A 24,020-nucleotide genomic window follows, 5' to 3' on the forward strand; every position below is an offset into this window, starting at 1 on the left:
CTAGATGCTTGAAGAAAGTGGTACCTTACAGTTGATCCCTTCTTGTTTTGATGACATCCAAGGAGGTGGTAAGATATGCGGCAAAACCTGCACAATTAAATCAATGAACAAGTGGAAGGCAACACTTATCATGAATTCAGAAGAAACAATTTAGAAGGATAGAATTTAGGATTAAGCAGATCAAAGATACATACCATGACTCTAAGGGTTAGGAAAATTGGTAAAGTATTAAAACTTTTAAGGTAAAAGTTTAGGTTTGACCTTTTATCACGTTTATGAAACCTTGACTTACCTGATACAGTTGTTATGAATCTGGTCATTGTGTTCACGTTGTTTATCATATATATATATTCATCATCCTTTGGTTAGTTACAAATTGTTATCTTGGTTTGTATAGATAATTAGTATGATTTGTTTGTATGTATAATTTTATTCAGGTAGTAATATCTCGAATAGCAACATCCACATCTTACTTTGGGTGACTCTTGAGTAGATATCTTTGTTTAAGATGGAATTCAAAGGAGTTTGAAGGGTTTGAAGATGGGTTAGTGTTGGTTTGTTTTCTTTTTTTGGGAATTGCACAGCTTTGAAGCACACTGAAGCGTGATTAGAGACATTCCTGAGAGAGTTTGGATTAGAATAAAATATTGCAGACAAGTAATTTGTACAAACTAAGATAATAACTTATAGTTGAGTGATCTGATTGTTAATTTTTTTTCTTACTTTAAGATTGTTCAATCAAATGTTACCATCTCAGTTTACACAATTTGAGATCTAGGAAGCATAAAACTCATAATAAGGTGCGTTTTTGCATTTGAGAACATTTTTATTTTTAAAACTTTCTGAAACTTGTACAAAGCATTCTGCGGGTGTTTCAAAATTTTTGAAAGGTGCTTTTTTTAAAAGAAAAATCAGAAAATCGATTAAATACACAAATCTTTTATATTTTCAAATCTGAAGTATTTTTAAATATCATACTGAATTTATCTCCTCTTCACTCTTTGATGTGTTACTCATATTTTCTTTAACATGCTATATAAATTAATATATATTATTGTTTTCTTCTTAAAAATCTATGTGTTTACGCAAGAACAATTTAGAGTAAATTTTATGATTTTATTTTATAATATTTTTCTTCTTCATTCTTTTATTATTATTTATTTTTATACTATACAAGTTTATATATTTTTGTTTTAAAAAATTTGATATTTATAAAAAAAACTGACATTTTCTATATTTATAAGTTTTCTTACTTTTCTGTTTTCATTTCCGCTTTTCCACATTTTTACATTTGACGTCTCTGTGCCATATAGTTTGAGATTATTTAGAAAGCAATATATACTTTCCACTGCGATCAATTTATACTTTCTACTGCAGCAGTGCAAGGAATTTTAGAATAAGTTTTGATAAACACAAAATTAAAGAGAAGAAAATAATTTGTAAATTTGATACAAACTCATGACAAATTCTTTGAATCATTCATTGAAGATCATCGCAGTCGACATCAATCTGTTTAAAAGTTCGAGCAGTTTCCTCCTTCCCCATGAATTCAACTTTGGTAACTTGTACAGCAAGCATGTTCTTGAACGCTTCCTTCCCTTTACTTTTCCCCAGTGTTTCTGCAACACAATCTGTCACCTCCGCCACCACAAACTCGCAAACATAAGGTTCAAGATTAAAGCTTGAAACCATGTTTTTGATGTACAAGGTTCTTGAAAGTGGCGTAGGAAACTATAAAGGAATGTAAAACAGAAGCAGAACTCTGGAGAAGTCACATCCTGAAGAACAACGTAAGCATCATCTTTTGGTTGGCACTTGTAAGCATAAATAATACTAATTCCAGGATCAAAGAAAGCATACCCGGTTTCCTGAATCTGACAATTAATGATGATTTGGCGATTCAATGCACTCCTGGGAGTATCCACAACACACTTTGCTTATTTGTTTTCTCGTTTCTGCAAGAATTCTTTCAGAGAATTGAATTAAAAGAGTACTATATTCCTTTTCTATATTTTTAGCATAAGTGTTCTCACTTTATTCCCAATGGAAGTTACGTTTTATTAAATAAGATGGAGAGTGACAGTTATCTTTAATAATTGTCAAGGGCAAAATTGAAATATTATATATCATGAGTTAATTATGAATTTGTAACCCTAATGAATCGGGTCAACCTATCATGGGTGGACCGGATCCAATAGCACTTGAGTACATATCTTTCTGTAATACGCAATTCAAAGGCGCCTGAAGGGCTTGAAGTAGAGGGGCTGGTGTTAGTGTTGGGCGGTGGGTATATTGAAACGACGCCGTTGTAGGGGTGTGAAGCACAGTGAAATTTGATTTTAGTCATGTTGTTGCTGCGGTGGAGGAGTATTTTGAGAGAGGTTGAATCGTTAAAGAAGTATTTGTAGAATATTTGTGTTGTCAATTGTGATAAAGTCAGACGATGTCGTTCCGCACTGGTCGAATCTGTTCAAAACGAATCGTTTCACTAATCTGTTGGTAGGAGCTAACGACACCGTTTTAGGATGTTTTTTTCTTTAATTAAACGCGAATGTAATGGCTGAGTTGGTTTCGCCATGTCAGATGAAATAATTGTTTAAAAACTAGTTGTAAAAAGTGAAAAGGTTCTGAATAAAAACGTCAAATTATTGTTCAACCAATTCATTTCAATTATAAATTTGAGTTAAACTAAATTATAAATTTTAATAATTAATTCAAAATATAAATTTGAGTCAAATTTAAACTAAACTAAGTCAAATTATTTATTATTTGTCAAGAGCTCTATGCAATTTGTGTATTTACTTTGAAAATGGTGAATAATGTATTTATGAATCACTTAGCCAAGGCTAACTCCTCCTAATTTTTTTGGGCAAAGAACATTAGTCACGATTGTACAATCTCTCTACATAATTGTTTAGATGGTTTTGCCAATCCTCAATGTGCTCTATGATCTCTAAAGATATGTTTATCCATTATTTAAATTTATGTACAGTCATTGGTGACCAGTTAATACTATTTATTATTATTGGATGTGCAAACGTGTAACACCAATATGCACAATCGTATATCTTTTTACACTTAACAAATTTCACGCTTATGTAACAAATGATTATAATGCCCTTGTCTTACATGTATAAGCGTGCACTTTTTACATGTATGGTCATACAAGACAGTCAAGCATTTTTTTTCCACTTTTTCTCACCATAGTTCATCTATTATGAGGTCGTTCTAATTACATAGCATAAGATTGTTAGGCATGAAAAGTGTACGACCATGATGCCAACTCTTGTTATCCTCATTGTGCACCCTTTGTGCTCACAACCATTTGCCCTACAGCTACATGCATGGGTGTACATCCCATAATATACGATAATACATTATTAAACGTAAGGTCACAATCATTCACCCATGCACAATAATGTTGTAATCTACTTAGTGCATGCACGGTCGTTCATCTCTTCTTGCACAACCATCCACCATTGTCTTAAATTCAAATTCAACATTCTCCATCCACAATTTTTGTCTTATTGTGCAGAGTTTAAATCTCTTCCTCAGGTCATGTTTTCCATTCCAAAAATCATATTTAGCATGCTCTAATGCACACATTCACAACAGGCCATAGATTTTAAGATGTTTTTATCTTATCAATTCTTAATATGAAAATACAATAAAGTTTATGTCCATTTGTTCTCACATATCATCATATGAATTCATCAATCATAACAAGTTTAATACCAATCCAAAAAGAAAACTGGCATTACTAACTTGACTTTCAATGATCGTTCTAAACTTTGTGTTGATTTGGGTTTCCTAATGTCTGTCCAATGACTTTTATCCCTCTTATGTTTTTTGCTCTTTGTGTGTTTGCCTTGAAAGTGGTGAATAATGTATTTGTGAATCACTCAGCCGAAGGCCAACTTTTCTAATATTTCTGGGCAAATAACATTGATCATATGTGGATAGATAAATTATAAGGCATGAGAGATAAGTTAAAGTGAAAACTAATACGAACTAAGTTAAGTTAGTGGCTTGAATTGCATACATGTTAGTCCATGACTTTCATTATAGGGATTGTTGTAAGGAGGCATCTATGGATTTTTTTCCAACATTGCTCATAATATGGCCTAGTAGTCTATAGTAGAATATGGTACCTGCAATAATGTGCACAACTCAGTTCCAAGAACTCAACTTTGCTTATAATGTTCTTTTTGACCCCAAACAACATGTTTGATATGATTTTCATCATGTATGAATTTTTTTCTCTGACCTTGATTCGTTTTTTCCCCAATCTTTTTTTCCATTTCTCTAATCCAACATTTCCCGTCGTTTCTAGGTATTTGGATTTCAATAATGAGTTTTACAAAGTGTACTCTGATTTTTTCAACAAGATTCTCAAAAACAAAATCAATTTCATAAAGAAATTCGTGTTGAAATTGGACATGACATATGAGGCATTAAGAATGGGGAATTTACATAGTTTGATGAAGGAAGTGAGGGAGTTTTATGAATATTGGGTTGGGTTTAGTGTGGTGATGGACTTTCACAAGGTGGAGGGTGGGATGATGGCAAAAAAGGAGTTGAAAGGAAAGTATAAAGAGAGGGTGAGAAAGATAGATAAGAGAGTGATATATCTAGCAAATGGTAAATGAGCATAGGAAAAAAATTGAGGGAGGCCTCCAGAATAAGCAACTACTTTAAAACTACCCTTCCATGACGTTAATTTTTAGTCTGGTTCTAAAAATATTGTTTGATCCTATAAATAAAAGATTATGCAAAGGAAATAAAGGGTTCCAAAACTCTTTCAAAAGCCTTTTTGTATGATTTACAATTACTTTACTAAATTTTATCCCAAAAACTTAAAAAGGTCTTCTGTTTTCTCTGGTCCTTTGACAAAAATATATTAAATTACATAGTTGATTTTACTAAACCTCACAGAAATATTCTATATCCAAATTCTACGAATTCTATATCAAGCAAAACCCTCCCTTAGCTAAACCCTGATAATAAAACGATGTCACCTTGGCCTCTATGAACCTCAATTCCCGAAAAGGTTTCCTCTAAAAAATTATACAAAGGAGTCCCAGGCCGACGTCGTTTTAATGCACCTCCAACACTGTACCTCCCCCTCCTCCTCCTCCACGAAACTCTGCCCAAATTCGGCCACATCCTGCACGCGCTTTCTCCATTGCTCACGCTTCTCTCTCTGAAACTTCTCTCCGCATACCTCACAGACATATTCTTTCCTCTTCTTCTCCATCTCTAATTCTTCCAGTTGTTTTCTTTCTCGCTCAATCTTTTTCCTGTGCTCATTTACCATTCCAAGTAAATGAAGCACTCTCTTGTCTCTCTTTCTCACGAACTCTGCCATTTTTCATACCCTCTCATTATACTCTCCTCTCAATTCCTCCCTCTCCAACGCCATCTTGCCCTCCACCCACCGGAAGTCCATCACCGTACTGAACCCGCGCCAGTAATTATAAAACTCCCTCACTGCTTTCACTGGATTCTGTAAATTCCCCATTCTTGGCGCATCCCGCACCGTTTCCAATCCTAGCCCTACTTTCTTGACGAAATTGATTTCGTTATTATGAATCTTGTCAAAGAAATCAGAGTACACTTTGTAAAAACCATTATCGTAATCCGAATATCCGGAAAAGGCGGGAAAGGCTGGGTGGGAGAAATGGAAGAAAAGACTAGGGACAGAACTAATGAACGAATCAAGATCGGAGAAAAGAATCCGTGTGCGGTGAGAATCATACCAGGCGCGTTGTTTGGGGTCGGAGAGTACACTATAAGCAAAGTTGAGTTCTTGGAACTGAGCGGTGGCTTGGTGGTGAGTTAACCCGGATCGCAGGAGTTTGTCTGGATGGCATTGGAGAGCTAGTTTCTTGTAAGCGGAGCGAATTTCCTCAGGCGAGGAGTTGACGGTCAGGCCCAGCACTTCGTACAGGCATCGGTTTGAAGACGCCATTGAATAATGTAATCAGAGGCTGCGGAGCTTAGAATGATAAATTTGTTGGAATGGAATCTCCTTTTATAAGGAAAAATTGTTGTACGGAATCAATGGGAATTTTTTATTATTAAAATAATATTAATTTATAAAATCACTTAACTTTATGATTTATAAATTCTTAGTATTTTAATAAGTTCAAATACATTTTCCACCCAGCTTGTTTTAGAAATATAATTTTCCACCCGTCATTTAAAATTCAGATGTTAATTTTGTATCCGTAATAGGGTATTTTTATCAATTAAATTAATATTTTTACCCAGTTAAATTTTTTTGACTCATTACAGTAACCAGTCAGGTTATCCCACGAGCCTTATTTGTTAGTGTTGGTACCATAAGACCATCATTTGATTATTTATGACATGACTTGTTAACTTAACATGAAAAATCGGATTTAGGTTGTGATTTTTTACACAAAAAGTTCGGATCAATTTCAGATTGATCTAAAAGAAAATCGATTTCGTATAGGCATAGTTTTGAAGAAGACGAGGCATTGACTATAATATTGGGAGGCAGATGAACTTTGAATGCTTAATTTATATGGAATAAATTTGTTGTACGGAAGCCTTGAAAAATTACATCATCTTAGGTTGAATTAAGATTAAATTTCATATTTTTACTTACGTCATTCAACAAAAGTATTAAATTAGTCTCCCCTGAATAAGTTCCAATTCCGATTCCATTTCTTAAAAAAACCGAAACCAAAATCGAAATCAAAATTTAAAGATAAAAGGAAAATATTTGACACTAGAAACATTATCCGCTAGAAGCTGGAACCTGCAACTTTATTATATTTACCAGAAACCTGCAACTCTGTCAACGAATGTTAAACCTTGTGGCATCACCCATTTTTTTATCCGCATTCAAACTTCAACATGATGTCTGGTCAATACATTTAAATAACTTTTTTTTCTTTAGCAACTTTGGAATTAATCACTAAAATTCTTATCTTTAATAGAAAAATAATGTGATGTGATCAACTTGGGCATCATATCTAAAGTTGAACTCAGATTGAATTACATATTTTCACTTATGTCGTCCGAAAAAAACTCATCCAATATTGTTTTGATCTGTTATGTGTCAAAATAACGATAAAATCAATGGATCATTGACTTGGTTTCAACTAACATGCAAGGAGTAGTTGAGTCTCACTGCTCTTTGGTGTTCATACACAGAAGATTTTTGAGTTTTCCATAAAGCTCTATATAATGGGTGCTAGTCCACCTTCATATTTCCTTTATATATATACATCAATATACTAATGTTTTCTGCCAAAAAAAAATAAAATTATGTGTATCTATTTTAGGTATACAAATATGTGTACATTTATGTGTGTTATTATATAATTAGTTGATTTTGAATTAAAGATAAAATAACACTCAATTATGTGATGACACATATAAGTATATATATATTTGCGTACTTAAAATAAGTACACATAGTATTACTAAAAAAATAAATTGAAAAAAAGGGCCCAATAAACTTAATAAAAATTGAGAACACAACTTGCTTCTCAAATTTGGCCTCTGATTTCATTTATTTAGGGCTATTTTTGATGCGATTTTCAATTCAAATTATGTAAAACATTTCCATGCATCATCCTAACTTGTTTCTATGTCTCAATTTCATGTAATTTGTTCAAATTTTAATTCGAACCCAAAGATATTCACTTCTCGTATGTAACTTGTTCCTCAGAAGATATACAATTTGGGTCAATATTATCCTATGCCACTTCTCGTATAGTTCTTTCTTCTCTATGAGGAACTGAATAGCCATGAAGTTTGAGAAAGTCCATTGACAAATGCATCTCCTTAAAACTAGAAGCTCGAAGAAAGCGGTAGCTTGCGGCTGATCCCTCCTTGTTTTGATGACATCCAAGGAGGTGGTAAGATATGCCGCAAAACCAGCACAATTTAATCAATGAACATAACCAGCAAGGTGCAAACATGTTCGAAAATAACGCCAATTCTGAAAACAATAAATTGCGTACCCGAATTGCATCGAATTATATGATTTGCTACATGTACTTTGCCTGAATTCTATGAGAGGGGAATATCTCTCTCTTGCATATTTTCATTTTCTATAAACATATTGTAGAGACCAGGGAATGAATTCAAACAATTAATTTGAGTTACAAATTTAAGTCAAATTGAGTTGGATTATTTTTTATTTGAATCGAACTCAAATCAGATAATTTTTTATTCAAACTAGGTTCGAATCAAAGGATGTTTAGACTCGATCCGATTTGTATCTACCCTTTTCTGGACAAACAGAATAGCAATTGCACACTTTTCATTCATATTTCAATTGAAGTTTTTACACAATCTCTAACAACGCAAAACCGACGATTTCTAGAAACATAAAAAATACGTGAAAGCTATTAGGAGAACATAAAGAATAGTAATGCAGGACCCACTATGGCCTTATAACAAACTATAGGCCAAGGGACTATTTCCCACCTAAGTTTTAATGCAAAAATAAATATATACTCGTAACTCATAAAAAACTCAAACACCCCTCTATGGGTCAATTATTATTAAATTTTTTTGTTAGAACTAAGAGTAAAATTGTTATTTTATCAATAATATTAACAAATATATAATTTTATTTTATTCTCCCTTAATTTTGAAAACTCACATTGCAATTTTCAGCTTTAACTTTGAAAAATAACTTTTTCTCTCTAAATCTCAAGGGTTTTCTCCCCTCTCCAATCTCCATCGATGGTCGTCGTTACCATCTCCACCTTTAGCCTGGCTGTCTTCCTCTTCACCAGAGGACGTCTCCATCGATGAGGCATCTCGTCTCTTCATTGACGGAGACAAACTCATTGACAGAGACAAAATAATTTCAGAGAAGACAAGATAAGCTATTTCAGGGAATTTATCAAATCTTTGAAGTTGAACACCAGCCAACCGGCTTTTGCAGCTACAGATCTGAACAGCAGCATAACAAATATATATGTCAGCTCCTCCTGATTGACAAGCCTAAATATGAGAAGGAACATGAAAGTCAGAAAGGGAGAAACTCCCTGCTAATGTATGAAGAAATTGGTTTTAGGAAAATTAAAGTTCTTTGATTCAACAGGTGATGCGATAATAAACGTCCCAGGTATAGCTTTAGACTGCGAAAGCTAGATCAGTCCGTGTTACAATCTAACTAACATCTTAGCACCATGAGAATACACAATAATCATAGTTATTAATATTCTATAATATACGATACATATCTTAGAATACAATATGATAAAGATGAAAAATTATATATATTATGAGGTGTATCGTAGTTAATACGATACAATGAATGTATCATACGATATAATAAAATACATGTTACCGATACGCATTGATACACTTTTTAGAGAATATGATGATGTAGTAGAGGTGTATGTGAAAAATTTTAAACATTTTGTAGAGACAAGGGGAATGAATTCAAACAATTAATTCAAGTTATAAATTTGAGTCAAACTGAGTCGAATAATTTTTTATTTGAATCAAACTCAAATTAAACTATTTTTTATTCGAGTCAAGCTCAAACTAAAGGATGTTTGGACTCGATCCTATTTGTATCCACCTCTTATTGGGCAAATAAAATAGCAATTGCACACTCTTCGATATACAATTCAACTACCATGACTATAAATGTTAAAATTAACCAACAACAACAAGGCTTAAAGTCTTGCCAATCTACCTATTACAATAACCAAGAAACACCCTAATTCTCATAACACTAGCCAAGATTCAAAACTATTCATGCCTAGGATCACGATTTTCAAATATATTAAAACAAGATTCTAGCATTACTAAAACATATCTACATCCATCATAGATTGAACCAAGATTCAAGAATTTCCTAACTATCTGATTCTTCAAAGCATATATGACATACATAGGAGTATTAATCCAAACCAACAGAACGTAATCCCCTTTATATCACAACAACCTATCAATATCATGTCAAACTCCAGAAAAGATAGAACATGCTCCTACTTACCTTAGTTTCTAGCAAAGGTTGGAGTGTTTCCAACTCTCCTGATTCTTGGTCATCAAAGCATCAATCTTGTCAGATTTTGTGGTCGACTCCACTAGATGACTCTCCCCTCTCTAAAGTTCCCTCCACTCTAGGGTCACTTGTTGAATTGAAAGTGTTAACCTTCTCAAAATCATGGAGTTTCACACTTTATGTTTGACGCATGATTGTGCATATGCTTAATTCGCCAACATGGCAATCCCCATGGACTGTCCATGTGGTAAGCTAATGTAGGGCATGCTCTCTTCATGTAAAGTCGTTCAACATGCCAAAATCACAACTCATTCTCATATTTAATCATTTCTAATTTGCATTCATATGTAAATCAACGAAAAAGATTAAAATGCCCTTGGGGCATATATGAGAGTATTACAATGGATATATAGGATATTCAGTGGTACCGAACATGCTGATAGAGTAATTATCAATAAGGCATGAGAGACAAGTTATGGTGAAAGCTAATATGAACATGGGTTGAGTTAGTGTTTCGAAATGCATACATGCTAGTTAATGACTTTAGTCGTGTGGGTTGTTACGAGAGGACCTGTAAAAATTTCTTCCTAAAAGTGTTTGTAGTAGGGCCCAATAGTGTGTGGTAGAACATAGTAGCCACGACAGGGTGCACACCTCAGTTCCAAGAACTCAACTTTGCTTACAATGTTCTCTTTGACCACAAATAGCGTGCCTGGTATGATTCTCACCGCACAAAGATTAATTTTTCCGACCTTGATTCATCCCTTAACTCCATCCCTAATCTTTTCCTCCATTTCTCCAATCTCGCATTTCCTGCCCTTTTTAGATATTTGGATTCTGGTAACGGATTTTACAAAATATACTTTGATTTTTTCAACAAAATTCACAAGAATGAAATCGATTTAGTAAAGAAATTAAGGGTGGGATTGGACACAGTGTAGGAGGCACCAAGAATGAGGAATTTACAAAGTCCGGTGAAGGAAGTAAGGGAGTTTTATAAATACTGGGGCAGGTGAAAGACTTCATGTGGGTGAAGGGCAAGATGACGTAAGGGACGAAAGAGTTGAAAGGAGAGTATAATGAGAGGGTAAGAAAAATGGCAAAGTTCATTAGAAAGAGTGATAGATTTACTGAGAATGGTAAATGAGCATAGGAAGAAGATTGAGTGAGCAAGAAGAGACGTGAAAGAATTGGAGATGGAGAAGATGAGAAAGGAGTATTTATGTGAGGTATGCGGAGAGATGTTTCAAAGGGAGAAGCATGAGCAATGGAGGAAGCACATGTAGAATGTGGGTAGAGTTTTGTGGAGGAAGAGGAGGAGGAGGAGGAGGAGGAATAGTGTCAAAGATGCTATAAAACGACATCGGCCTAAGACTTTTGTTTATAGTTTCTTAGAAGAAAATGTTTCGGGAACTGAAGTTTGAAGAGTGTTTAGTGATCCAATAAAAGAAGTGTGATCACTTTAATTTTGTGTATTACTCGTTGGTGTAGATTTTCGTATAAGACCTAAGTTTTAGATATAAGGTTTCAAATAAGCTAGACAATAAGTTACAATGAATAAATTCACATGACTTTTTTTTATTATTATTATCATCAAGTATTAAACTACTAAATATTTATAGCCTACCTTGACCTGTGTAATTAACAACTAACTAAACTTGTAATTATGAAACGACATGACCTTCACTGTAAAATGACTAAACCCTCCTTAGACCTCAAATCCGGAAACTTTTACCCCTCAAAAGCAACACACGAGAGTCCCAGACCGACGTCGTTTTAATGCATCTCCCACGGAGTTCCTCGCTCTCCCCCTCTTCCTCCACGAAACTCTGCTAAAATTCAACCACATCCTGCACGCGCTTCCTCCATTGCTCACGTTTCTCCCTCTGAAATTTTTCTCCGCACAACTCACAACAATAATCTTTCCTCTTCACCTCCATCTCCAAATCCTCCACCTGTCTTCTTTCTTGCTCAATCTTTACCTTTCTCAGTAAATCAATCACTCTTTTATCTCTCTTTCTCACAAACTCCGCCATTTTTCTCACCCTCTCATTATACTCTTCTTTCAACTCCTCTGTCTCCGACGCCCTTTTTCCCTCCACCTACCGGAAGTCCACCACCGTACTGACCCTCACTTCCTTCACCGGACTCTGTAAATTCCCCATTCTTGGCACCTCCTGCATCGTGTCCAATCCCAACCCTGATTTCTTTACGAAATCCACTTCAGTCTTGTAAATCTTTTTGATAAAATCAGAGTACACTTTGTAAAATCCTTACCAGAATCCGAATATCCAGAAAAGGCGGGAAAGGCGGGGTTGGAGAAATGGAAGAAAATATTGGGGACGGAGTTTAAAAACGAATCAAGATTGGAGGAAAGAATCTGTGCGACGAGAATCATACCAGGCGCGCTGTTTGGGGTAGGAGAGAACACTGCAGGCGAAGTTGAGTTCTTTGAACTGAGAGGTGGCTTGGTGGTGAGTTAAACCGGACTGGAGGAGCTTGTCTGGGTGGCGTTGGAGAGCTAGTTTCTTGTAAGCGGAGCGAACTTCGTTCGGCGAGGAGTTGACGGTCAGGCTGAGGATTTCGCATAGGCGTCGTTTTGAAGAAGGAGACGCCATTGAATATAATTTTGGGAGGCAGATGAACTTTGAATGCTTTATTTATGTGGAAAAAATTTGTTTTACGGAAGCCTTGAAAACCAATGGGAATTTTATTTTTATTAAAAGAAGAAAAAAAATCCAATGCATTGGCTGAGGTGGCGAGGAATCATAATGAACCAAACAACTTTAATTTCAATAAAGTTTATTGTCCATCAAGCTCCTTTGAGAAATATAATTTTCCACCCATCATTCAAAATTGAGAAGTTAGTTTTGCATACATAAAAAGATAGATTTATCAATTTATAAAATATATATTAAGCCGATGAAGACGAAACATCTTCATTTGGAGACAAAGAATTGTCTTTGACAGTCAATGATAGTCAAAAATAGAGTAAGACTGAGAGAGAAGTCGGGAGGGACGAAAAATGTCATTGTCGCCATCTTTGGCTGCCAACAATAGTGGTTGAAAAAACCTTAGGAGGAAATGTTGATTTTTCAAATTTTGTGTAGAGAAAAATTGTTAGATTTTAAACTTAAGAGGGAAAATGTGATAAATTTTTATTTTTTAATATTTTCATAATAACAAATTTACCTCTGACCGTAACAGTAAAATTTAATAGATGGATAAGTATTTAAATTTTTTATAATTAGTAAGTGGGAAGTCGGTTTGCATCAAACCTTGGGTGGGAAATATTCATCTAGCCTCTATATCATAAAGTTTTTTCTCTTTAGTAAGTTGAGAATTAATCACTTATATTCCTATCTTTAATAGAAAATAAAATAAAATATTGAATCTACCACTATTCTAAATAATTGGAATAGTATTGGCTAAATGTAATCTTGAATTGCTTTAGGGTAAATTGCATCATCTTAGGTTAGATTCAGGTTGAATTGCATGCTTCCACTTATGTTGTTCACGAAAAACTCATATAATATTATTCAAGAATAAACCTTCTTTTGGCATGTTATTGTCAAAATATCAATTCACTGACTTGGTTTTAATTTATATGCAAGGAGTAATGGATCTAGTTCTCAGTGATCAAGAGATGAGAGGGTGACATCAAATTCTTGGTATTTATGAGGATGCCATGATCTAGTTGAATGGTTAGATGAATATTGTAAAATTTGATGAATCTAATAATCATGTTTTGAGTATAGTAGTGATATATGGGTTTTGATCTACCTTGATATTGTTTTCCAAATAATCTCTATACTCTGTTAACATATTGAATGAGAAGAAATAAGGTTATTTGGTATTATATATATGTCACAAACAATGATATATTTGTTAGTTTTGTTTCGGAGTGAAAACATGGCAAGAATAGCTTGGAATTAGCATTCCAAACTCAAAGCACGGTCATTCTAAGGACAAAACATGCATGACCGTAGATTGATTATAGTAGAGACGTCAAATTAGGCTGCATTGTAGTAGGCCACCCCGTGGGCCTTTCGCGAGTGACTTGTTAATTTTATTAATAAAATAATTTTTTCATATAATTAAATATTAATAATTTATTCAAATTAATAGAATTGAGGATATTATCTAAAATATTTTATTGATAATCTCTCACTTATGGTAGAGGAATACCATGATTATATGATGAAAAAAATCAGAAAGGATACAAATTAATTCATTTATATAATATACAAATTCTAATTTTTATCTATATAATTTTTATTCATTTTCAACCTTTAAATTCTTGAATTCTTTAAATGTATCATCGACAACCCGATTCTACAACTTGAATTTTGCAATTACCTAATTTTTCATGCATATTATCATCTTAACCATAGTATAGTTTAAGTTGGATCGTTTGCCATTGTATATCCATCCACTTGCACTAAAAGTTGATTTTAATGCTACGGTAAATACCAAAGACGTTAGTAGATCACATGTCATGAGAGAAAATACAAGATAAGTGTTTTCATGTGTTCTCCACCATACTAGAATATCGAAAACGTCACAATTTTTAGTCATAATTTATGGAAAATAATTAATATTAATATAATTATAAAACTCATTATAATTTATTGAAAATATTAATATAATCAATTTTCTGAAAATAATAATGGTTCTTAATAGAAGTGTCTATAGGCTGGGCAGGCCAGGCCAGGCCAGCCTACAACCCGACTCAGAAGATCCATGAGTCGGGTTGTATGATTTGATCTAGTATATGCCTTTGCTTCTTGCCGGTTCTTGCTCTGTTTCTAATTATTTGTTGTTGTTTTAAGCTTTAATGCTTATTTCAAACTGTGTTGTGATGCATCAAAGATGGAGGTTACATACTGACATGGTAATTGTTTTGAGACTTGATCACAATTATGTTTCATTCGGTCCTTCTTGTGTTTCAATGGATCATTTTATAAACTGTTATTTTCAGCTAGGGTTGAGCGTCAATTATTATTGTTTGCTTGGTTGATTAATCATTTATTCGGATTGGATGATCCATCTTTGGATGAAGGGAAACAATAGTTTGATCCTAGTGGAAGACAATAAAAGTTGGAGAGAACTTGCTCACACCAAGGTTCTAACTTGAAAGAAGTAAATCATAAATCATGCATAAAGGATTTTCTTACTACGAGTTATGTTAATCATGAATCTTTATTGTTTTCTAAGAATTTGCATCAGTTCGTTCTTTGATTTGTTAATGTTTTGAGGATATTATTTGATGCACAAATTATATTGCTATGATATTGAAGCATTGGAAAAGGTTTACAACTATATCCTCAATGGAAAAATCGAACTGATTTCATAAATTGAGTTTCATATATCTAGAACTTCCACCCAAATGCTCTGCACCTTGAGTCATCTGTTGTCTAAATCTTAAACTATTGAAAATTATGAGAGACTGAGTTGGAATGCTGAAGGACAAGCCATTACTACCATCAAGCAGCTAAGTTTGTGATCAGACCTACAATTGCCTTATTTTTAAGCCCTTATTTTGCTTATAAAGAGTTTGGGTGGGGACCTTAGGATTCATTAGGTTTCCTAGTTCATATGGGAAATTATTGTTAAGCTTGATGTCTTTTAAAAGCTATATATATATATCACATATTAATGTTAAAGTTATGGCTGTTCAATTAACTTTCGTATATATTAGATGATAGATTATTATAAACTTGGCCTGTATGATCTATTATCTAGCACAAACCTTGATTTACATTTCATCAGGTTTTTGTAATTTATTCCTTGGCTTCACTGTTAAGTGCACCAATTGTTAAAATGTTGCTGTATGCAGAAAATTGTGTTAAAAAATGGTAGTTTTGGTTTCATAAAATTGATCTTTCTATTACTCCTTACATTGTTTATCATATATTTTATATTATTAGCATATCTGGAATGTTATGTAATTAGTTATTCTGTTACTTCATTATGGAATATTTTGTATTATATATTTTCTGTTATTTTTTCTGTTAAGCACATCTTCTAGATGTAACAAACTCTGGAGACCTGAGGCTATATAAGGCCATTTTGTAACTTAGAGCAAATAATGAGAAAGTGACATTTTCCTTTCCATTCTATATCTTCTCTGCTTTGTAATATGGTATCAGAGTTTTTCCCTTCCGTTACTGTTTCTTCTTTTTCTGGCCTCTAAGCCCTGGCTTGTGGTGGTCAGAACAACAATAAAAATAATCGTTTTCAACCTTTAGTAGCTGCCTCTCCACCTTCATGGATAATGCTCATAGTCCTTTTTTTCTTCACAATGGTGACCATCCCGGTCTTACTCTCGTTTCCCACATTCTCACAGGTCCAAATTATAATACCTGAAGTCGAGCCATGCTTATGACACTTAATGCTAAAAACAAGATTGGGTTTGTCGATGGTGGCCTTCCAAAGCCTCTTCCCAATGACCCCTCCGCCGGCATTTGGTCCAGATGCAATAGTATGGTGACAACTTGGCTCCTCAATTCTGTTTCTAAGGAGATCGTAGATAGCCTTCTTTATTTTGACTCTGCTCATGTCGTTTGGTCAAACCTTCATGATCGGTTTCACCAAAGTAACACTCCACATATTTTCCAGATCAAGCAGCAATTACATGGTCTTAGCTAGGGTTCTCTTGATGTGAATACCTATTACACGTGTCTAAAAATACTTTGGGATGAACTCAAGAATTTTCAACCTATTCCAGTCTATCAATGTGGTGGTATGAAGACTTGGATGGATTATCAACAATAGGAATACGTGATGTAATTTTTTATAGGGCTCAATGAATCTTATGTAGGGATACGAGGGTAGATCTTGATGCTTGACCCATTGCCCTTTATCTCGAAAGTTTTTAACCTCGTTGTTTAGGAGGAATGTCAACGCTTAATTGGGACAGATTCACCTACAGTGGCACTAGCCAATTCTTTGGCCTTCAGTGTTTCTACTTCTTTGCCCACCTCGTCAGCTCCAACTTTGTTACAGCCAACCACTGCTGCCGCAATTTCATTAGGGAAGCAAAGGCATGACCGTCTTATCTACTCCCATTACGGGCTCACAGGCCACACGGTGGACCGATGTTACAAGTTGCATGGTTACTCACATGGTTACAAGCCCAAGCCCAAGCCCAATGGAACTCTCTTCATTCTAACTCGAACCCCACTATTAAACAAACTAAAGCATGACTGTTCACACCTATAGTCGCTACTGCCACTGCTTCCTCTCTATCGCCTGGATCTCTCTCCACTGATTAGATGCAATAGCTTATTGCTTATCTTAGCTCGCAACTACATCAACATGGTACCAACGCACCTGTAACTCACTTAATTGAACACTTTGTCTCTCCGATTTATAGTACCTCTTTCTCTGCTTTTTCCTTTTCTCATCCTATTTCTTCCTCTCTCAGCTAAAAAAAACTGTCCCAACCATATCGCACATTTATTTTTGCTATCTCTTCACAAACTGAACCTACATCTTTCTCACAAGCTATTGAGTTTCAAGTATGGCGTGATGTTATGCATGATGAGTTGCAGGCTTTAGAATAGAATAAGACTTGGTCCATCATCTCACTTCCTCCTAATAAACACTCAGTGGGTTGCAAATGGGTGCATAAAACTAAGTTTTGAGTTGATGGAAGCATAGAAAGGCATAAAGCTCGCCTTGTTGCCAAAGGATATACTTAACAAGAAAGACTCGATTACTTTTTTTCCCGTGGCAAAGCTTGCAACTGTCAAGGTTTTACTCTCCTTGGTTGCCATTTTTCTCTGGTCCCTTACTCAACTTGATGTCACCAATGTTTTTCTTCATGGTGATCTCGTTGAAGAAGTCTATATGAGTCTCCCTCCAGGGTATGTTTATCGAGAGGGGGAGACTTTACCTTCCAATGTTGTGTGCAGGCTCCATAAGTCACTCTATGGTTTAAAACAAGCTTCTCGACAATGGTTCCATAAGTTCTCGAGTGCCTTAGTTAAAGAAGGTTTCACCCAATCCTCCAGTGACCACTCTCTATTCATCAAGTCTCACAATCATTCATTTTTGGCTCTCTTAGTATATGTTGATGACATCATCATTGCTAGCAGTAACCAAGAAGTTGTGAACAATTTAAAGACTACTCTCAATAAACGTTTCAAAATGAAGGATTTAGGATATTTGAAATACTTCTTGGGTATAGAAGTTGTCAGGTTAGCCGTTGGGATTTCCATCTGTCAAAGAAAGTATGCTTTGGAGTTGCTTTCTGAAGCAGAACATTTGGGTTGCAAACCATCCTCTGTTCCCATGGAGCCTAACTTAAGACTGTCAAAATCCGATGGTGATTTACTCGAAGATCCAACAAGCTATCGAAGGTTAATTGGAAAGTTGATTTATCTCACTATTACACGCCCTGACTTGAGCTATTTAGCCAATCGTCTCTCTCAATTCTTAGCAGCTCCGCGAACTACTCATTTACAAGCAATCTTACGTGTTTTATAATACATTAAGAAGACACCTAGTCAAGGCCTTTTCTTTTCTTCAAACTCAACATTACAACTCAAGACATTTACAGATGCAGATTAGGGTACTTGTCCTGACACTCGATGCTCTCTCACTGGTTTTTGCATTTTTCTTAGTTCTTCCCTCATTTCTTGGAAATCTAAAAAACAAGAAGTTGTGTCACGATCCTTAACTGAAGCTGAGTATCGTTTCATGGCTAACACCACTTGTGAGATTGTTTGGCTATTGCGATTACTTCAAGAACTACAAGTTAAACACTCAAGACCAGCTCTTCTTTATTGTGACAACCAAGCTGCTTTACACATAGTAGCCAATCCGGTCTACCACGAGTGCACCAAACACACTGAAATTGATTGCCATCTGATGCATGAGAAAATACAAGTTGGTGTCATCAAGACCATGCACGTGACAACAAACAATCAACTTGCAGACTTATTAACAAAGGCACTACATCCTACACAATTCCAATTTCTTATAGGCAGGATGGGAGTTCAAAATTTGTACTTTCCATCTTGAGGGGGAGTATTAGCATATATGGAATGTTCTGTAATTAGTTATTCTGTTACTTCATTATGGAATATTTTGTATTATATATTTTCTGTTATTTTTTCTGTTAAACACATCTTCTAGATGTAACAAACTCTGGAGACTTGAGGCTATATAAGGACATTTTGTAACTCAGAGCAAATAATGAGAAAGTGACATTTTCCTTTCCATTCTATATCTTCTCTACTTTGTAATATATATATTTTACATGCATGGTCATACAAGGCAACATAATATTTTTCCTTCTTTATTTTTTCTCACTTTAGTTTATCTATTATAAGGTCCTTCTAATTATATAGCATATGGTCGTTAGGCATGAAAAGTGCACGACCATGATTCCAACTCTTCCTATCATGACTATGCACCCTTTGTGCTTATGACCATGTGCCCAATGACTACTTACATGGGTGTGCACCTCATAATATATGATTGTACATTCTTAAATGTAAGGTCACCGTCATTCATCCGATGAACAATCATGTTATAATCGACCTAATGCATGCACTATTGTTTATCTCTTTGTGCACAACCATCCATCATCGTCTTAAATTCAAACTCAACATTCTTCATCCATAATTTTTATGTCTTGTTGTGCAGAGTTTAAATCTCTACTTAGGTCATGTTTTTCATTGCAAAAATTATACTTTAACATGCTCTATTGCACACGTTCAGAACAAGCCATAGATTTTCATATGTTTCTATGTTTATCAAGTTTAACATGTTCTTAATATGAAAATACAGTAAAGTTTATGTACATTCATTCTCATATATCATCATATTATAAAATCCAAGCATCTCAAACACGAATTCATCAATCACAACAAGTTTAATACCAATCCAAAAAGAAAATTGGCATTACTAACTTGACTTGCTATGATCGTTCTAAACTTTGCATTAATTTGGCTTTCCTAATGTCTGTCCAATGACTTTTATCCCTTTTATGCTTTCTGCTCTTTGTGTGTTTGCCCTGAAAGTGGTGAATAATGTATTTGTGCATCACTCAGTTGAATGCCAACTTTTCTTATATTTTTAGGCAAATAACGTCGATCATATGTTGATAGATAAATTATAAGTAACATATAAGAGACAAGTTAGAGTGAAAACTAATACGAACCTGAGTTGAGTTAGTGGGTTGAGTTGCATACATGTTAGTCCATGACTTTAATTATAAGGGTTGTTATGAGGAGGTGTCTATGGATTTTCTTCCCACATTGCTCATAATATGGCCCAATAGTGTATAGTAGGATCTAGTACATGCAGTAACGTGCATAACTCAATTCCAAAAACTCAACTTTGCTTATAATGTTCTTTTCAACACCAAACAATGTGCCTGATATGATTCTCATCGTGCACAAATTATTTTCTCTGACCTTGATTCATTCTGTCCTTAATCTTTTCTTCAATTTCTCTAATCCAACCTTTCCTGCCTTTTCTGGATATTTGGATTTGATAATAGGTTTTACAAAGTGTACTCTGATTTTTTCAACAAGATTCACAAAAACAAAATCGATTTCATAAAGAAATTAGTGTTGAAATTGGACATGATATAGGAGGCATCGAGAATGGGGAATTTACAGAGTCCAATGAAAGAATTGAGGGAGTTTTATAAATATTGGGGTGGGTTCAGAGTGACAGACTTTCACTGGGTGGAGGGTGGGATGATGGCAAGGAAGGAGGAGTTGAAAGGAGAGTATAATGAGAGGGTGAGAAAAAGAGATAAAAGAGTGATATATTTAGCAAATGGTAAAGGAGCATAGGAAAAAGATTGAGGGAGGCCTCGAGAATAAGGAATCACTTTAAAAGTATCCTTCCATCGAGTCAATATTTAGTCTAGTTCTAAAAATATTGTTTGATCCTATAAATAAAAGATTATACGAAGGAAATAAAGGGTCTTAAAACTCTTTCGAAAGCCTTTTTGTATGATTTATAATTACTTTACTAAATTTTATCCCAAAAACTTAATAATTTCTATCCCAAAAACTTAATAATATAAAAGTGAACATAAACTTTTAAACAATAGATTAAACTGCTTTAAAAACATCTTTTGTTTTCTCTGGTCCTTTAACAAAAATATATTGAATTACATGGTTGATTGTACCAAAACCTCAGAAATATTCTATATCCAAATCCTATGAATTCTACATCAAGCAAAACCCTCCCTTAACTAAACCCTAATAATAAAACGACGTCACCTTGGCCTCTATTAACCTCAATTCCCGAAAAGGTTTCTTCTAAAAAATTATACACAAGAGTCCCAGGCCGACGTTGTTTTAATGCATCTACAACACTGTACCTCCCTCTCCTCCTCTTCCTCCACGAAACTCTGCCCAAATTCGGCCACATCCTGCACGCGCTTTCTCCATTGCTCACGCTTCTCTCTCTGAAACTTCTCTCCGCATACCTCACAGACATATTCTTTCCTCTTCTTCTCCATCTCTAATTCTTCCAGCTGTTTTCTTTCTTGCTCAATCTTTTTCCTGTGCTCATTTACCATTCCAAGTAAATGAAGCACTCTCTTGTCTCTCTTTCTCACGAACTCTGCCATTTTTCTTACCCTCTCATTATACTCTCCTTTCAATTCCTCCCTCTCCAACGCCGTCTTGCCCTCCACCCACCGGCAGTCCATCACCGCACTGAACCCGCGCCAGTAATTATAAAACTCCCTCACTGCTTTCACCGGACTCTGTAAATTCCCCATTCTTGGCGCATCCCACACCGTTCCCAGTTCCAGCCCTACTTTCTTGACGAAATTGATTTCGTTATTATGAATCTTGTTGAAGAAATCAGAGTACACTTTGTAGAACCCATTACCGTAATCCGAATATCCGGAAAAGGTGGGAAAGGCTGGGTGGGAGAAATGGAAGGAAAGACTAGGGACTGAACTAAAAAACGAATCAAGATCAGAGAAAAGAATCCGTGCGCGGTGAGAATCATACCAGGCGCGTTGTTTGGGGTCCGAGAGTACACTGTAAGCAAAGTTGAGTTCTTGGAACTGAGCGGTGGCTTGGTGGTGGGTTAAGCCGGATCGGAGGAGTTTGTCTGGATGGCATTGGAGAGCTAGTTTCTTGTAAGCGGAACGAATTTCCTCAGGCGAGGAGTTGACGGTCAGGCCCAGCACTTCGTACAGGCATCGGTTTGAAGACGCCATTGAATAATGTAATCAGAGACTCCAGAGCTTAGAAGGATAAATTTGTTGGAATGGAATCTCCTTTTATAGGGAAAAATTGTTGTACGGAAGCAATGGGAATTTTTTATTATTAATTTATAAATTCACTTAACTTTATGATTTATAGATTCTCAGTATTTTAATAAGTTCAAATTACATGTTCCACCCAGCTCGTTTTAGAAATATAATTTTCCACCGTCATTTAAAATTCAGATGTTAATGTTGTATCCGTACTAGGGTATTTTTATCAATTAAATTAATATTTTTACCCAGTTAAATTTTTTTGACTCATTACAATAACCAATCGGGTTATCCCACGAGCCTTAATTTTAGGTATAGACAAAATTGGATAATCTGTAAACTTAACATGATCTATTACAGTAATAGGTTTGGCCGAAAAGAGAGTCAGGATGGGCCAACCCCAGCCACCTCTAAGATTTACATTGGTTTTGTGTGTGAAAAATATTTGACAGGGGTCAAATTAAAAATGAAAATTGATAAATAATTTGTTAGTGTTGGTTCCACAAGGCCACCATTTAACTATTTATGGCATGATTCATTAACTTAACATGAAAAATCGGATTTAGGTTGTGATTTTTTATACAAAAAAGTTTGGATCAATTTCAAATTGATCTAAAAGAAAATCGATTTCGTATGGGTATAGTTTTGAAGAAGAAGACGGCATTGAATATAATTTTGGGAGGCAGATATACTTTGAGTGCTTAATTTATATGGAAAAAATTTGTTGTACGGAAACTTGAAAACCAATGGGAATTTTATTTTTATTAAAAGAAGAAAAAAAAATCTAATGCATTGGCTGAGGTGGCGAGGAATCATAAAGAATCCAAATAACTTTAATTTCAATACAGTTATTTTCCACCCAGCTCGTTTGAGAAGTATAATTTTCCACCCATCATTTAAAATTCAGAAGTTAGTTTTGTAGCCATAAAAAGGTAGTTTTATCAATTTATAAAATATCTTTGACTAGAGATGAAGAAATGTCTTCGTTGCCCAATTTTATTGGTCCATGATGGTGAGAACACCATCGTTGCAATCTCTGGTCGCAGATAGTAGTGTCTAAAAAAATCTTAGAAGAAAATATTGATTTTTTAAATTTTAGATAAGAAAATTTTGTTAGATTTTTAAATTTTAAAAAATATAATAAAGTTTTAATTTTTTTAAATATTTTGATAAATGATAATTTTATCTTTAATTATAACAACAAAATTTAATAGATAGATGAATGTTTAAATTTTTTATAGTTAATAGGTGGAAAATTGAAATTACATTAAATCTTGAGTGAGAAATAATCATTTGACTTATATATTATAAAGTTTGATTTGAAACCTAAAATAGTTTTGATTTGATTTAAAAATTTTTCACAATATTGTTTTTAGTTTGGTTTGAAAATACTCTCAAATTATATCAAATTAAACCGTACACACCTCTGATTGGCAAGACTCAAGACATTATTCAAAGTGAAAACAAAGTCCTCCAAAACATTGCAAAACGTATGCTCCATTATTAAAGCAACAGATTCAGCACTTCACTTCAAACTTTAACCACCAGGGTTGGCAAGGCAGGAGGAGGCAGGTTAAAACCCAGCAGCAGTGTTATTTGTTTTATTTTTTAATTAAAAGGTTTGAATGATTAAAAGCCATTTTACTTCAACATCAATAGAAATGCAAAATATACAAAAATCAAGAGCACCCTGATGGTAACTCGATAGGAGATTTAAGCTTAAACGTCATTGCCTAATTTCACAGGCTCGGTGACTGAAGCCGA

At 34.6% G+C, this 24,020-nt stretch overlaps 2 protein-coding genes across 2 annotated transcripts; both read right to left on the reverse strand.

Moving 5' to 3' along the window:
* Positions 1 to 5,371: 5,371 nt before the first annotated feature.
* LOC123204838 (DNAJ protein JJJ1 homolog) lies at positions 5,372 to 5,971 on the reverse strand. The gene has a single exon (XM_044621642.1). It carries the CDS (start codon positions 5,969 to 5,971, stop codon positions 5,372 to 5,374), a length of 600 nt encoding a protein of 199 aa, XP_044477577.1.
* A 15,337-nt stretch (positions 5,972 to 21,308) lies between these two features.
* On the reverse strand, positions 21,309 to 22,217 carry LOC123204839 (DNAJ protein JJJ1 homolog). The gene has a single exon (XM_044621643.1). It carries the CDS (start codon positions 22,215 to 22,217, stop codon positions 21,309 to 21,311), a length of 909 nt encoding a protein of 302 aa, XP_044477578.1.
* Between the last annotated feature and the right edge of the window lie 1,803 nt (positions 22,218 to 24,020).

Source organism: Mangifera indica, chromosome 20, assembly GCF_011075055.1.
Source record: "Mangifera indica cultivar Alphonso chromosome 20, CATAS_Mindica_2.1, whole genome shotgun sequence".
Taxonomy (NCBI): Eukaryota; Viridiplantae; Streptophyta; class Magnoliopsida; order Sapindales; family Anacardiaceae; genus Mangifera; species Mangifera indica.